At 49.3% G+C, this 13,902-nt stretch overlaps 1 protein-coding gene across 5 annotated transcripts in view; it reads right to left on the bottom strand.

The window, feature by feature from the left end:
- Positions 1-340: 340 nt before the first annotated feature.
- The window catches only part of Med13l (mediator complex subunit 13L), a 208,673-nt gene continuing 195,111 nt past the window's right edge, over positions 341-13,902 (bottom strand). For 3 of the 5 annotated variants that reach the window (XM_021162041.3, XM_021162042.3, XM_029477503.2), the window contains 8 exons: positions 13,441-13,664; positions 13,186-13,355; positions 10,798-10,956; positions 9,493-9,669; positions 8,809-8,966; positions 6,533-6,694; positions 4,383-4,495; positions 341-3,092 (listed from right to left, as the gene is read on the bottom strand). In XM_021162041.3, the coding sequence (XP_021017700.1) occupies positions 2,960-3,092; positions 4,383-4,495; positions 6,533-6,694; positions 8,809-8,966; positions 9,493-9,669; positions 10,798-10,956; positions 13,186-13,355; positions 13,441-13,664 (1,296 nt within the window). In that variant the 3' untranslated portion in view covers positions 341-2,959. The remainder of the gene's footprint in view (positions 3,093-4,382; positions 4,496-6,532; positions 6,695-8,808; positions 8,967-9,492; positions 9,670-10,797; positions 10,957-13,185; positions 13,356-13,440; positions 13,665-13,902) is intronic. The other 2 variants (XM_021162043.2, XM_085837091.1) reach the window with 1 other exon arrangement.

The following is a 13,902-nucleotide window of genomic DNA, read 5'->3' as shown; positions in this document are numbered from 1 at the left end:
AGCTAACGCCACTGGCCTGTACATCAGTAGAGTGAAAGGGGATGCACACTTGTTCTACAGCTGTCTGCAAACCTCCCAGGACTAGACACAATCAGATCTGCCCTGCTTAAGAACGCGAAGGACCTAAACACCAGAGCACCTAAGAGGCTCTCGGTGCTGGTGGCAACTGGGACCCACCCGACCTGGGAATGATGGAACAGCCACTGGGGCGGTGGGTAATGCAATCCCCACGTGCACTCTATAGGCCAGAGCAGTAGGTCCGTCTGTGACGCATACGCAGACCGGAGCTGTGTGATCTCAGTACAGAGACGGGGTGGGAGGGGAAAAGAGCCACTCGAGGTTTCAGTAATTCAATAATTTATTCCTCTAAAAAAGTGTGTAAAAGTATATAGCTCTCATCCACAAGGTATATATGAATGACATTTAAAATGGAGACCTTTGTCATTGATTCTCTTTTATCAAAGTCTTTAGTGTATTGAACCAGCACTGGGCTGTGGTTCTTAAATGAACGTCACATAGGTTTTGTATTTCTTTCCAATTGTCTGCTAGATATAAAAGAAGCGCACTGCAAAATGCTTGAAGGTAAAAGGAAACAAAAAAAAAAAAAAAAAGAAAAGAAAATCAGAACTTCCCAAAAATGTACAGCTTTTACATTAAAAAAAAAGGCTCTTGAGAGATACATACAGGCATGCCGGACCAGCCCTCCCGCCTCCCCTCCCGCCTCCCTTTTCAAACCATGGTAGGAGTTCTGATTTCTGCAGTTTTCTCAAAATAAAAAAAAATAAAATAAAATAACTTCTCACTCTGTAGCAAATCCAGGGCTTGTACATTTCAGATTAATTCTGTAAAAAACTCACAGGTAAAATAATGCATATTTAGGGGAAATATTATACAGACTTTTGCACACAGAAGTACATAATAAGATTTCTTTAAATCTATTGCCATTCATTTATTTTTGCACAAAAACGTATAAATATGTCACCAGCTTTTCTTAACTTAAAAAACTTAAATAAAAGACACCAGATGGAAACTACCCTTTGCTGCCTTCTTTTAAAACTTTTTATAGCTTTTTTTTTCTGTTTTTTTTTTGTGTTTTTTTTTTTCCTTTTCTCTTTTTCTGCGTAGAGTTGGGTTTCTAGGGAAGAAAAGCCCCTGCAGTAAAAACAGCCCATTTAAAAAAAGAGAGAGAGAGAGAGAGAGAGAGAGAGAGAGAGAAATTCAAAGTTCTGGTGAACTCTGAGGAAGCAATCCCAAGTGGTAAAGATTACAAATATCTAGTTTACAGCCCGTCCTCCCCGAGGTGACTTTATACAAGTTTACATCTCCGTCATCTTACGTTCTTCAAAAGGCCTTGAGGATTTCCTCTCTGATAAGAAAAAATAGCACTGCAATATTTTAAGTCAATTTTACACTGTACATGTTAGATACAAACGGTTTGATATATCAGATTTTTTAAGCTATACATTGGAAAGCAACCCCCCCCCAGTTGGTGAGACAGAGAACAGTCACCCATGTACAAGTCATTTCTCTGCTTTCACATCCCCACCACATGTTAATATAATGTTTTAAACGTTAGATTATCTCAAGAAAAATACTTTTACAAAACCATATCAATTATTACATTTTTTTTTTCTTTTCTTTGTTAATAACCAGGACATGAAAGTCTCTTGGAAGAACTTAGTTTGCATGACTCTCCCACGGGAGCCAGGCTCAGTGCCGGGCCTGTCAGGAGGCTCTGGGAAGCCGGTCTACACCCACCACCCACAGACAGAAACATACGACATAAGGGCTAGAAACAGGGTTTCAAAGTCAACCCTAAGGTCTGGGTCAGGGAGTCAAGAATACTTCAATCAGCTGTGAATGCTTTAAAAAGGCTTTTTTTTTTTTTTTTAAAGTCCCACATAGAGGCTCAGCTTCAAGTACTGATTTAACGGTTGAGTTGCACTATTTCTTTTAAACAATATTCCTATGGTCCAGAAAAAATTCACTGTGTTTGTAACTGGTTTCGTGAGCAAACACTTTGGTTGTGATATGTACACGAGTCCCTTTTGATCTAATGAAAGGAGAGACCTGGCTTTCTGTAAGAATTCTCTAGAAAAGGTATTTCCATGTGACTGTATAGAGAAGTGATGAAGGTCCTTGCCTCCAGCTCAGGGCTGAGCCTAACCACCTTCATATAGGGGTGCAACCTACACAGGCTGCAGCCACAGACTGTCTGACCCGAGTCTACCACTAGGTGGCCTCCCCGCTTCTTCTCACTCCTTTCTTGGCTTCTAGGACAGAGGTATGTACTCAGAGAATCCTACGGTGGGTCTCAGTGGGCTTCAGCTACTGTACCTGGTCCTCAAGATTAGAAAAAACAAAGTCGCAAAAAAACTTACAACAAAATGAAAAATAAATAAACAGAATGCAGCTGTCCCCAGACCTCCTGTGTCTACACAGGTGTGCCATCAACTAAAGCCCTCCTGACAGGCAGGGGAGGCAGAGGCCCCAGCACTAGATCCTGTCCTGGAGCTGGCTCTTAGTTGTGACACATCCCAGGTTATGAAGTATGGGAGACCCCCAGGCATCCACCATTGGCTAGAGGATTGCATTCAGAGGGCTGGACAGGCTGGTACTAAACAGAGGCTGAGAGCAGGCTCTTGTGCAAAAGGATGGTGTCTCTTCTCCTTGCCTCTTCAGCCACCAACAGCCGCCACTTCCCGGGGACTGCAGGCTGCACATATCACACATTGGCTCAAGTCACTGCTTATAGAAATTTCCAGGTCCTCGTGAGACACGTCAAGGAGTCACTGTGGCAATGAACACTGCAGGAGGAGCATGAGCCTGCTCAGAAGGCGTCACAGTGCGGGGTGTAGGGAGTGCTCTAAAAAAGGCCGGGCATTTGCAGAGTGGAGCAGGCTCCCTGGCCAAGGCTGCAGGAGGAGCTGAGGCAGAGGGCAAGCGCTTCCCTTCCCGGTTAGAGCATGTTCATGATGGCATTGTACAGCTGCGTGAGCACCACGAAGTGGACGGGAAGGCAGGAAGTGCGGTCCTGGGTGGCTGGATTGCACGTGAGCCAGGATAGGGCGTTGTACTGCTCCAGCACAAACCTGCCAGGGAGAGCACAGAGTCAGCTTCTGGGCCACAGGCTTGGGGTGTGTGGGGCCCACGTGGCCCCCCTGTGTTCCTGCACACCAGCATGGTCACCAGGATCAGGAAGCCACTGAATGAAAACTGTTTCATGTTGGCTAGATGCCAAAATGAGAATATACTGACCATATTGAATTGTTCAGAATGTAATACTTTACTGACACTTGGCTTTCCAAGTTTCTCCATGTTATTCTGATGTGGTCACTGGAAAAAAATCAACAGGGGTGGACAGGGACTTGCTCTCTATTGCAGGTTAGCCTGATACTTTTGACCACAGCCTTAGTTGTCTGCCTGGGTACTGGGTCCTCGGTGTGCATGGTTGTACTTAACTTGTACAAGGCCCTTGCTCTGTGTTCCAGCAGAGACCCTGGGAGCCAAGTGGCTAGTGAGGCACCTGTACATCGCCCATTTCCAAACCATAGTACATCAGAGAGCACCCAGAAAGGCTCAGCTCTCAAGGCACAGGATAGCTTTTGTCTGCTTGGTGTTCTGAAGATCCAGTCTTGGGTCTGGGGCAATGTCTCAGTTAGTGACAGAGAGGCTGAGTGTGTGCCCCAGAACCCGTGTAAAGCAGTGTGCAACAGTGCACACTATAATCCAATAGCAGGAGGAGGGAAGGGAAGAGGAGGTGGACACAGGCCAATCTCAGGAGCGTGGTGAGAGATAGGAAGAGACTGGCTGGCATCGGGCACGTGCATCCACATGCACACACATGCACATCCACACAGTGTCTCTGGAGCTCAGGCTGGACTCTGGGCTTGAACTCAGTAAGTAACTAAGGATGACTTTCACCTCCTGGTTCTTCTGCCTTCTCTTTCAATTCTGGGCTTACAGGCCTGCACCATTAAATTGTATGCCCTGATGGAAACAGTGAAACAGAGTCCGTGCGTTTCATAACAAAGAATGTGTGCTCTAGTCAATCGAGCATACCTATCTGTGGCAGAGAAGGCCAAACCCGAGTGTTCCATGCAGAGCCACTCCCAGGCTCTGCTCCCTAACCTTTGTCCTTCTGCCCAGGGCTGACAACTGCATCACCTCTTTGGAATAGGAAATGAAGTGTCCCTGCACCTACTGTGTGGTGAACTGAGTGCACACACTGTGTGTCCCTGCACTAGTGGGGAGAAGTGGACACCGCTACTCTGCACAAGCAGCAGTGTCTCTGGGCACCACCCTGTCCTGAACTACTCAGGGACAAGGAGGAAGGAGCGCCACTTCCCCAGGGACAGCAGCGCTGCCTCAGTCAGAGCTACCTTAGAACATCAGATGTGGTCTTGGAGTCCAGAGGGTGCGGAGCCCGCTGAGAGGTCCTGGCAGGAAGGAGCTCATCCGTCTGAGCTACAGAGATGTGGTGATGCAGGGAAGCCTGGGGAAAGAACCGAGAACTTTGTTTCTTTCCAGGTGCAGAGCATCACAGTGAAGAATCAGCGCGGCCCCAGCCTAGGCTCCGGCTCCTCAGTCATGCAGAGGCAGGCTGCTGTGTGCCTGAGTCCCAACTGCTCAGTCATCTCCTGGGACACAGTACCGTGTCCTAGAGGTAAGCTCAAAACTAGTTTCAGGGGGCCTCTCTTTCTGGTCTAACCTACTTCATTTTGCTTCTTGAGAAAACAAGTTGACAAACAAACAGCACACACGTGAGGTCAGAAGACAGCCTGCTGCACTGATCCCTGCCACCAGATGCACCCGGGGCTTGGGGGCTCTCTGACTGACTGGGCCATCTCACCAGCATACCTTGCTTCTAACACAACAGTCGAGCACATGAAACAGCAGTTCCTATGTAGCGTTGTATGCCCTGCCACCAAAGCTGGGACAGTGGCCACTATTTGTCACTTTCTTTTTAGTATTTTACCTTGGAAATATTTTAAAACAACCAAATACTCTATCATTTCCCTTGTAAATTTAGGAAGTAATGCTTACAGATGAGAACCTTTAAGATCAGCATCGCACACACCCTGAATGTGATTCCTTTGTATCAGCTAATAGGCTATAGTCAAGTCTCTCTGATGGTCTCAAAACTTTCTCTTCCATCCTCCAGCTTTGGGCCAAGCTGCCGTGAGGGCTGGAGAGGACAGAGGAGTGTCAAGGCTCTGCAGTCTAGATGTGGCTCTTTATACTGTAGGGCTTCTCAACCCCTCTACCCTTCAGATTCCTCACAATCCCTACTGTTTGATCCGGAGATTTAATTGCGGGTGCACCTCCAGGGTGGGCAGGCAGAGGACCTCGAGGACAGGCAGGCAGGAGCGTTCCACGGGGTGGGCACATAATCAGAGGACACAGAGGCGCTGACTGTCTGCTGTCCCAATACAGACAGAAACTAACCTCCACGAAGGGGATGGCCATTTCCTTCACACTCAGGTGTCAGGTGAGCAAGGCGCTCCATCACAGCCTTCCATGCCCACCTGTGCCTGGTATCTCTGAGTAGAGTGACACGCTACTGCCTGTTTGTATACGACCCTAACAGTCCTGGGGAATCTCCCTGCTCTGCTGACTGACTAGGTGTTCCTGGCTACACTGGAGTATTTCCCACAGGTTACTCCATGCCCCCTCCATGCCACACAAGACGACACCAGTGCTGCAGAGCTGGCTCAGCCGGCCCTTACTCACAGCATGGCATGCGGCTTCCCCTCATCTCTTGCTCCTGTCACTGGGCTGGCTTATTCTGTGGCAGGGTTGCTGCACCCTTCAGCCTTGTTTCAGCTCACAAGTCATATGACCTCCCACCTCAGCCACCTTCACAGCCGGGCATGGGCATGATAGGTACCTACGTCATTTCTCACATCTGCCAGCATCCGATGGCTGCAGGTGGGTGTGCTGTGCCACAGGGGGAGCTCAGGGCTGTCATCACTCAGTTGACTCCCTTACAAGAGTCCTCTCCCCATGGCTCCCCACCATTGTATACTCTCAAACCTTTCTCTCTTTCTGCCAAACTGAGAAATGGATGCCCTCTGAGGTTCCTTTACACTCTGCACATGTGGGCCTTGTTTTAAGGACACAATCAATAAAAGCCATACAAGGAGGAAAACACACAGATGTGAAAGGTTTGAATGGCCCTGGCTCTGCTCTATGGAGGACGGCTCCAGTATGCAGCCAGGCAGGACTGTGCTGTGGCTTCCTGGCAGCCATCGTACTGACTGGGAGAGTCAGGTTGAGCCACATGTAGCTCCCACACTGACATCAGGACCCTGACGGCCTCCGAAGGTTAAAGTGGATTCACTTCTTAACAGCAAGTCTGGGTCCCTTTTCTGAACTCCACTCTCCTGTAACTAAAACCTCCTCAGACTTTAAGTGACAAGGGACAGAGGAGTACAAAGAGCCTGTGGCGGCAAAGAGGAGATTTCTAGCTCCAACCAAATGAAAACACATGCCAGAGACTTGTCTTAAACCCCAGAGTGCATCTACCAACCTTCAGGAAGAGTGGGCACTGGTTCCGGGCCTGGGGGCACGATGACCAAAACCACTGCGGGAGGTTCTCTGCTTTGGCAGTGGACACAAAATACCCAAGGGCCAGGGGCTGCTGCTTGAGTTCCTCTGGAGCCTCCCGAGACAGAAGCCGCTCTCCCTGGCTCTGAAAAACAAGGCCCAAAGGACAATGAGCATCACCAGGCACTAACTGCAGCTTTCATCTTGACTATGCACACTAGTGACAGTCCCCTGCCTGCAGCACCTTCCACCAAAGCCCTTGGGGACTGAGCAATGTGACCTGGAATACACAGGTCTCTGCAGTGAAGTCAGGCATCTGACAAACACTATCGAAAAGACAAAGGTTCTGGAAAAATGGATACAGTGATCCCAGAAGCACAAGCCACCCGCTCTGGAGCTTTGTGTCACTGCATGCTGAGATGGAAGACCCCAGCATCCTCAGGGGCATCCAGGACCCTTGGAGTGTACCTGCTCTCCATCATTACCTCCCCTGGATTAGAACTGAGCACCACAGCTCAGAGTCTGCAGGGAGCAATGTGTGCTCACCGAGTGAGTGTGCGCGTGCCTCTCTGCATCAAGCACTTCCCACCTGTCAGTGACTACTGAGATTTAAAAGGTGCCTTTAGTACAAGTAATAGTCAGTGGTCAGTTTGTTTTTAATGTCTCCTATTTAGAGAAAGAAAATGATCCTTATTAATTTACTACATCAAATCCTATCAACTCTGATTCTGGATAGAGAAAAATAAAATAAAATTATTCTGGCCAAAGATAAAAAGTGAAGTCAGGACACAGTAGAACACACACACACACATATCTGTGCACATAATCCTCAAACTCAGGAAGAAAGGAGGTTAAGGCAGGAGGATCGGACTTGAAGGCAGCCGACTTGAGGCCTGCTGTGAAACAAAGACAAAGCCTTGAGCTCCTGGTCCTGTGTGATGACTTAGCTAGGGATAAACAGTTCAGGAAGAAAAAAATGCTCAAAGACTCTGGGAGGCTCCAGGCTGAGGGGCTCAGGACTGAAAACATCAACAGCTAAGATTTTAGGAATGCTACAGTGAACCGAAGCAGTAAGCACATGACGGCGTCATGACAGGGTCACGGCGGGGTCACCACAGGCTGCCATGCACCAATCACAGGAATACGAATTCAAACTGCTAGAATAAAATCTGACCTTTCAGTTCCCGTCAAAATAAACGTCAGGGAACAAACAGCTTGTCACCCCTGGCCAGTAGCCGGAAGGAATCCCAGGCATTTACCATCTCTTCCTCCCAGGAGGAGAAGCACTGGGCAGGCAGTGACTGAGGGCCCTGCTGGCCCCTGTCCCTTCAGCTGCTCCATGACAAAAGTGACTCTATTCTAACCCTTCCTTTTCCTCATCACCCTAAGTGACAGCGGCACTGGCAGCATGGTCCCCTCTACAAGTCAGTGCGCCTGGGGTGGCTGGCACTTGCTCAGGGCGAGACAACACACAGCAACTCCTTACTGACTTAATTCCTCCTCAGAACCTCAGTCACAGGTACAATCCGGCTGTGAGGTAGGTCTAAGTCACTGGCTGGGACAAAGCTGACAGAGCTACAGGGCAGTTCTTGACCTTCAAACCTTTCATTAATCCACGGCACTTAAAGATGGAGCTGGCACTGGGCTTGGCTCCCTCACTGGCTTGTAGCAGTGATCCGGACACATCTGAGAACTATGCACTGGGTGGCTCTTGACGCCCCTGCAGGCTGCTGCCAACATGACCAGCGCTGTATACGAGAAAGTGCGTGAACACAGGCCACAGACCAGTCACATGCTGCAGGGACTTCCTCAGCTCAAGCCACTGCACATAGGAGCCACGGGTCTTCCCTACTGCCTCTCACTCAAAAGTCACTATCTGGGAAAATAACTAAGAAGGAGATGGAGGAAAACTCTGCCCTAGCCTTTTAGCTCAGGAAAATACAAGCATCCCTATCCTCTGGGAAGGCCAGGATGGAGAGCACGCACCCGCAGCTTCTCAGCCCTCCAACACCAACAAGCAACAGGGAGGAGCACCACCTTTTGGTGCTGCACACAGGAAGACTAACTTCCTAATAAAGGGAGCACTAGGAATGCCCGAATATTTCTTTCCAAATCCCTGCTCCCCAAGATAGGCAGGAGACCTGTGCACCGAGACCTCGACCTCTGGGGAGAGGCGTGAGCAGTCAAAGCAGGGCTGAGAGCAGGGAGGGTTTCCTGAGCTTGTGGTTGTTCTCAGCAACCTCCTTCCAACATCCTTACCCGACTGTGCTGGAAGTGAGAGCCCACACCGATTCCAGAGGGAGAGCCCGGGGAGGGAACCGGAGAGGAGTTGGGAGAGGAGTGGAGGTTCCCGGTCATGAGGATGCCAATGTCATTGTCCATGTCGTCTGGGAATGGAAGGTCTACAAACATGTCATCTAGAGGGAAACACAGGGAAGTTAAAAAGTAACCTCGCTCCACCTTGCCATTCGATGTTCTGTTAACCTTCAACCCCACAGGCATGCTGTAAGTACCTAACAGGTGCCCACTGTGTGCAAGTGCTACAAACTGTAATTTGTTTTCTCTCCAGTGACCTCCTAACCAAGTAAACACACCGTGGAGAAATCACAGCCAGGGAAGAAAGCCCCCAATCCCTTTCAGCCTCCAAAGACAGAGGAAAAGGTAAACGGCAGCTCGGTTGTTGCAAGGTCAATGTTGGCACCGTCCAGCAGCAAGCAGACCCCAGCTAGGTACATGGTCAGTAGCTACAGGGCTGGAAGGCTGATGTCAGGGACCAGGGAGAAGCCCACCCCATAGCAGATTAAAGCAGTGCTCATTAGGAGATGCTCTCCCTACACTGCAGAAGAAGGCCGGACTTGAAGGAAATTTGGAAAGAAGAAACATGAAGGTAAAACCGTCACACACCCAGTTAGTGTGGACAGCTGCCATGAGCCCGTCTCTCACCATTGTTGGGGCTAAACCCATCCTCATTAGGGTAGTTGGCTGGAGCCACCTGGATGGTTGACGATGTTGGGAACACCAAGATGTGGGTGCAGGAGGCGTCCTGAGGTGTGTTCAGTTGGGACGACTGCATGTTCAATGCGGTGCTTCGGCCAAACACAGAGCCCATTGTGACAGCATCTAAAAAAGCAGTGTAGTGTCAGAATGCCTCAGCAGACTGACAGCCCGAGTGAGGTGTCATGCGACATATACACCTCAAGGGGCAGACATGTAAGGCCAGGCCCAGCTGCTTAAATATCTTTAAAGTACCCAACTGAAACCACCAGTGATGATTGCCTGACCCTTGCCTTACATTGCAAATGTGGACATGACCCTGGACAGAGTGAGCACACATCTGTAAGTGACTTACTCACTAAGTGACCTGGAGCCTTGATGCTGACCTCCTGCATGCTTCCCACCTGTGTCACGATTTATAAGCACATGGTTCTCTCAATGACAGCAGCCAATGCTCTACTTAGCCCTAGACAGCACTTGCCAGATGCTGGCCTGTGCTAAGCTCCATGCACGAACCTCACTGGTTCAGCACAGCCACTCTGAGGTAGCAGCAAGTGTCTCTACTTTATAAATGAGGGCACAAGTGTCTAAAAGGTGTGTAAACTGCCACAGCTGCAGCTGGCAAGCAAGGTGACCTGAGGGCTAAGGAGCAGACAGTCCAGCCACTGTCCTGCTCTGAAGCCTATCCTCAGATACTGCTAACTTCACAGGAAAGGAGTAGACAGGGTTCAAAACTGCCTCTGACATGTCAAACAGCTTAGTGGCAGTCAGACCATGGCCGGCCCTGCTCTAGCTTTCCAAAAGCCAGCGCAGTCACCAAGCTTCTGACCCGAGGTCCCGACAGTCACCAGAGCTCACTCATGTCTGGCCCTGTGCTAAATACATGTTCTTCTCTTTGCTCCACTATTCATCGTCAGCAGCAGCAGAGGCACTAAACCCTTCCCGGGGTGCTGTGCTGGCATCCCGAGGCTTTCTGCAGGGTGAGCTCCTATGACCAGGAGACTAGGCTTAAGACACACACCAGCCTAGCTGCACCAGCTTTCCCTCACACCCAGGACTTCATCTTTCTCCCAAGCTGTGGCCAACAAAGACAGTCAACTCCTGCCCCCAGGAAGATAGCAGATGGTCTCATTTTCTAGGTCAAAACCCAAGCTTCTGTTAGAAATACAATACTACATTTACCCATGGATTTAAGTTTGAATGTACTGGGCTGATAAAATACCTAATTAATGTAAGTGACAAGAGACAATTTACCTGGCATCACTACAAAGGACCCCTGGGGCTCCATGGCAACCAGGCAGGCACTGAGGATGGAAGGAGAGTCTGCAGCAGAGATCCCACACATTCGGCACACATCCTTGAGCTGTTTGCTGATTGTCTGCAGTGAACATTCTCCAAGGAGGATACTCCAATCTAAAGTCAGACACCACAAACACAGTGCTTACAAGTGTGCACGACGTCTCACACTCACGCATGTCAGCTCTGTTGTGACCCCAAGGGAGGAGGGCTTCCTGTGTTCAGTCCCCTCCCTTCTTTTGTTACATAGTTTCTATCTCACTGCATTAACACAGAAACAAAAGCCTGCTTCTGTAGGCTTCCATCTGTCTATAGAGTACCCTCTGAGGGCCTGCAACAGACCCTGGCAGATGCAGGTTCTAAAAGCCTTTCATTACTGAGGTCTCTGCTGGCTGGGCTAGCCTGGGGTAGCCATGTTCCCCCAGGGTCTGATTTTTCACCTTCCTCTGACAACTGTTCACTGCCCCTAAGCAGAAGCACTGTGTCTAAGCACTGCAGATGAGTCACATCACTCGCACCTCACAGGGCACATGGTGCTCAGCTGCAGGCTTTTCTACAGTCACATGGCTCTTCTTCCCAGGGCAAGGACAGGGCAGTGTGCTTTATATTTCTAATGGTAGTCACAGGAGAGAGAAACGTGTCTGAGAACAGGGAGAAAACATCTTCAAACAGCAGAAGTCAAGACAGGTGTGAGCATCATAACACAGCAACAAGGCTGGGTTCTTCCGGGCAAACATGGCAGCTAACCGGTAGACACGGGGGCTTCTGCATGACCTCACTCAGACATGGCTCCGAGAGGAGGAGCCCCAGTCAGTCGGGAGGTAAAGATGTGCTTCTGCGGTCTGTACAGTTCCTTCGGCCACACTCAGGGCCTCTTAAGAGGCAAGAAAGAAGAGTACACCCTTCCCACAGTCTTATAAGGAGGGGGCCCTAATCATTTCTAAAGCAGCAAGTGACATACAGCATGCTCACCCCCTGCTTCTTTTCTATTATTCCCCCACCTTCCCAGGGGTTATGAAGAGCTGAGAGCCTTTAAAAGCAGAGTGGGGAGGAAGAGAGCCAATCTCACAGCAATGACAAGAGGAATTCCCAATGGATTAACCTCCAGGCTACTGAGACAAGACTCAGTAAGTGTGATGCTGTTTAAAACAAACATTTCCTCCCAGTCCACAACATCACGTGTGACTAGAACATACACACTGCAGTGTGTGCACACATGGCTCTGAACCTGACACTCTAGTACAATCTGCCCTACATGCAGCAGCTTGCATGTGGGCTCTTCCACTGTCGATGGTTTAATTCCAGGGAGTCTACAGCACCCAGCTTGCACTTCCTGCAGTCAAACAGTACACTCAAACACAGGGGCTGGCATGAACTACAGTCTGCCGCCTGTGTCAGTCACAGACACAGCCATTCATGTAGTTCTTATGCTTGTTGTGACTTCACACTGGAAGAACTGAAGAACTACAAACTGATAACTGCTCTGCAAGAGGAAACTGCTCTTGGGCCTCAGCAAGGACACTATCCACTTTGGGATGCATGTCTTCTTTCTCTTTAATTCTTGTATTGAGATTCTAATAATGTGATTATTACCCCTCCTCTCACTTCCCTCCAAACCCTTCCATGTTCCATGCATGTGTGTATACTATATACATAAGCAATCCTAAGTCTAATGTGCTCTGTCCATGTGTTACTCCTGTGTTACTCAAGTGTGTGTCTTCTGGGCTGATCATTTGGTAGTGGACAGTCAACTGTTGCGCTCTTATCCCTTAGCTTGCGGTCTTGTGCACGGCTGAGGCCCCTGCATATCTACCGTTGAGCCCATGTCCAGGCAGCCATGTTGGTGAGACTGTACCCTGTATCACGATCCCCGCACCTAAGGCTCAGAGAGTTCTGTGGAGGAGCCAGGGATCAGGGAGTTTGCTGGGAGGTGTCTCCTAGCCATGCTGCACCCACATGCTGTGTGTCTGAGACGACCTCAGGGAACCTGCTGCAGATTCCATGCAGGCTTTCGCGCTTACACAATAAGGCATTTTACACACTGAGCTGTCTCTCCAGCCAGGAATGCTGTTCTTACATGTGGTATTTAGCATCACTGCCAATCTTCGATACAAGTTGTCTTCATCCTAACTTTCTTTACTGCCTTAATATGTGATGTTATAAATCTAACTTTATACTAATGAAACATGCTTTCCACTTTCCATTTAAAATATTACTTTTGTAAGTGACTGGTTAGGGGTAGAGCTACAGAGTTTAGAAATTCTGGCAGTCATGAGTTTTGGCCTTGGGGCAATGTCCTTGCCCTGCTCAGCCCCAGTCAAAGCTCAGTCCCCTGCACCTGCTCACCTTTCAGCTCCCCATGGCCAAGACGCCCCAAGCGGCCAATGACAACTCTCCAGGGCAGAGACGTCATCTGGACAATGCCCAGGCACCACTCCCACAGCTTCTGCAGCCCGACCTTCCGCGCAGACACTTTACTCTTCCGTGACCTGACAGACAGAGGAACATGAAGGGTCCTACACGAGTCAGCTGTCACTCAGCAGGGCACACTTTCTAAGCACAGAGTTAACAGAAGCTGACCCAATTAGAAAGGGGTCTCACCTGCTCGGTAAAGCAATATTTACAACACAGGTCTCCAGTAACTCCCCATGCAGGTCAGTGCAGGATGCCAAGAGCCAGCGCTGGTCATGAGACAGACAATAACCCACAAAGAGCACATTGTATTTCTGGCTCGCCTCACCAAAGGTCTCTCCCGGCTCTGTCTGCTTGTCTTTGATTGGGGCCAATATAAAGGGAGGGGAATAAAGCTGGATTGGACTGGGCCGCTGAAATAAGAATCAAGGTCATTATCAGCACAAGGCCAACCAAGGTAGTGTTTACAATAAAACCCAGAGCAACAGCAGGGAGGAAAACAGGGGACACTGACAACAGGCTGTTCCCACCACCCTCTCTCCAAGACTAAACACAGCTGGCAACGAGGACACAGACAGCAAGAGTATATTGAAATGCATGAACTATGGGGGGGTCTGTGGTTTAGTTGTTTAAAACACCTGTCAGTAAATA

Source organism: Mus caroli, unplaced genomic scaffold (assembly GCF_978045245.1).
Source record: "Mus caroli unplaced genomic scaffold, Mus_caroli_1 scaffold_4, whole genome shotgun sequence".
Taxonomy (NCBI): Eukaryota; Metazoa; Chordata; class Mammalia; order Rodentia; family Muridae; genus Mus; species Mus caroli.
This window is presented reverse-complemented; position numbering and strand designations above follow the sequence as displayed.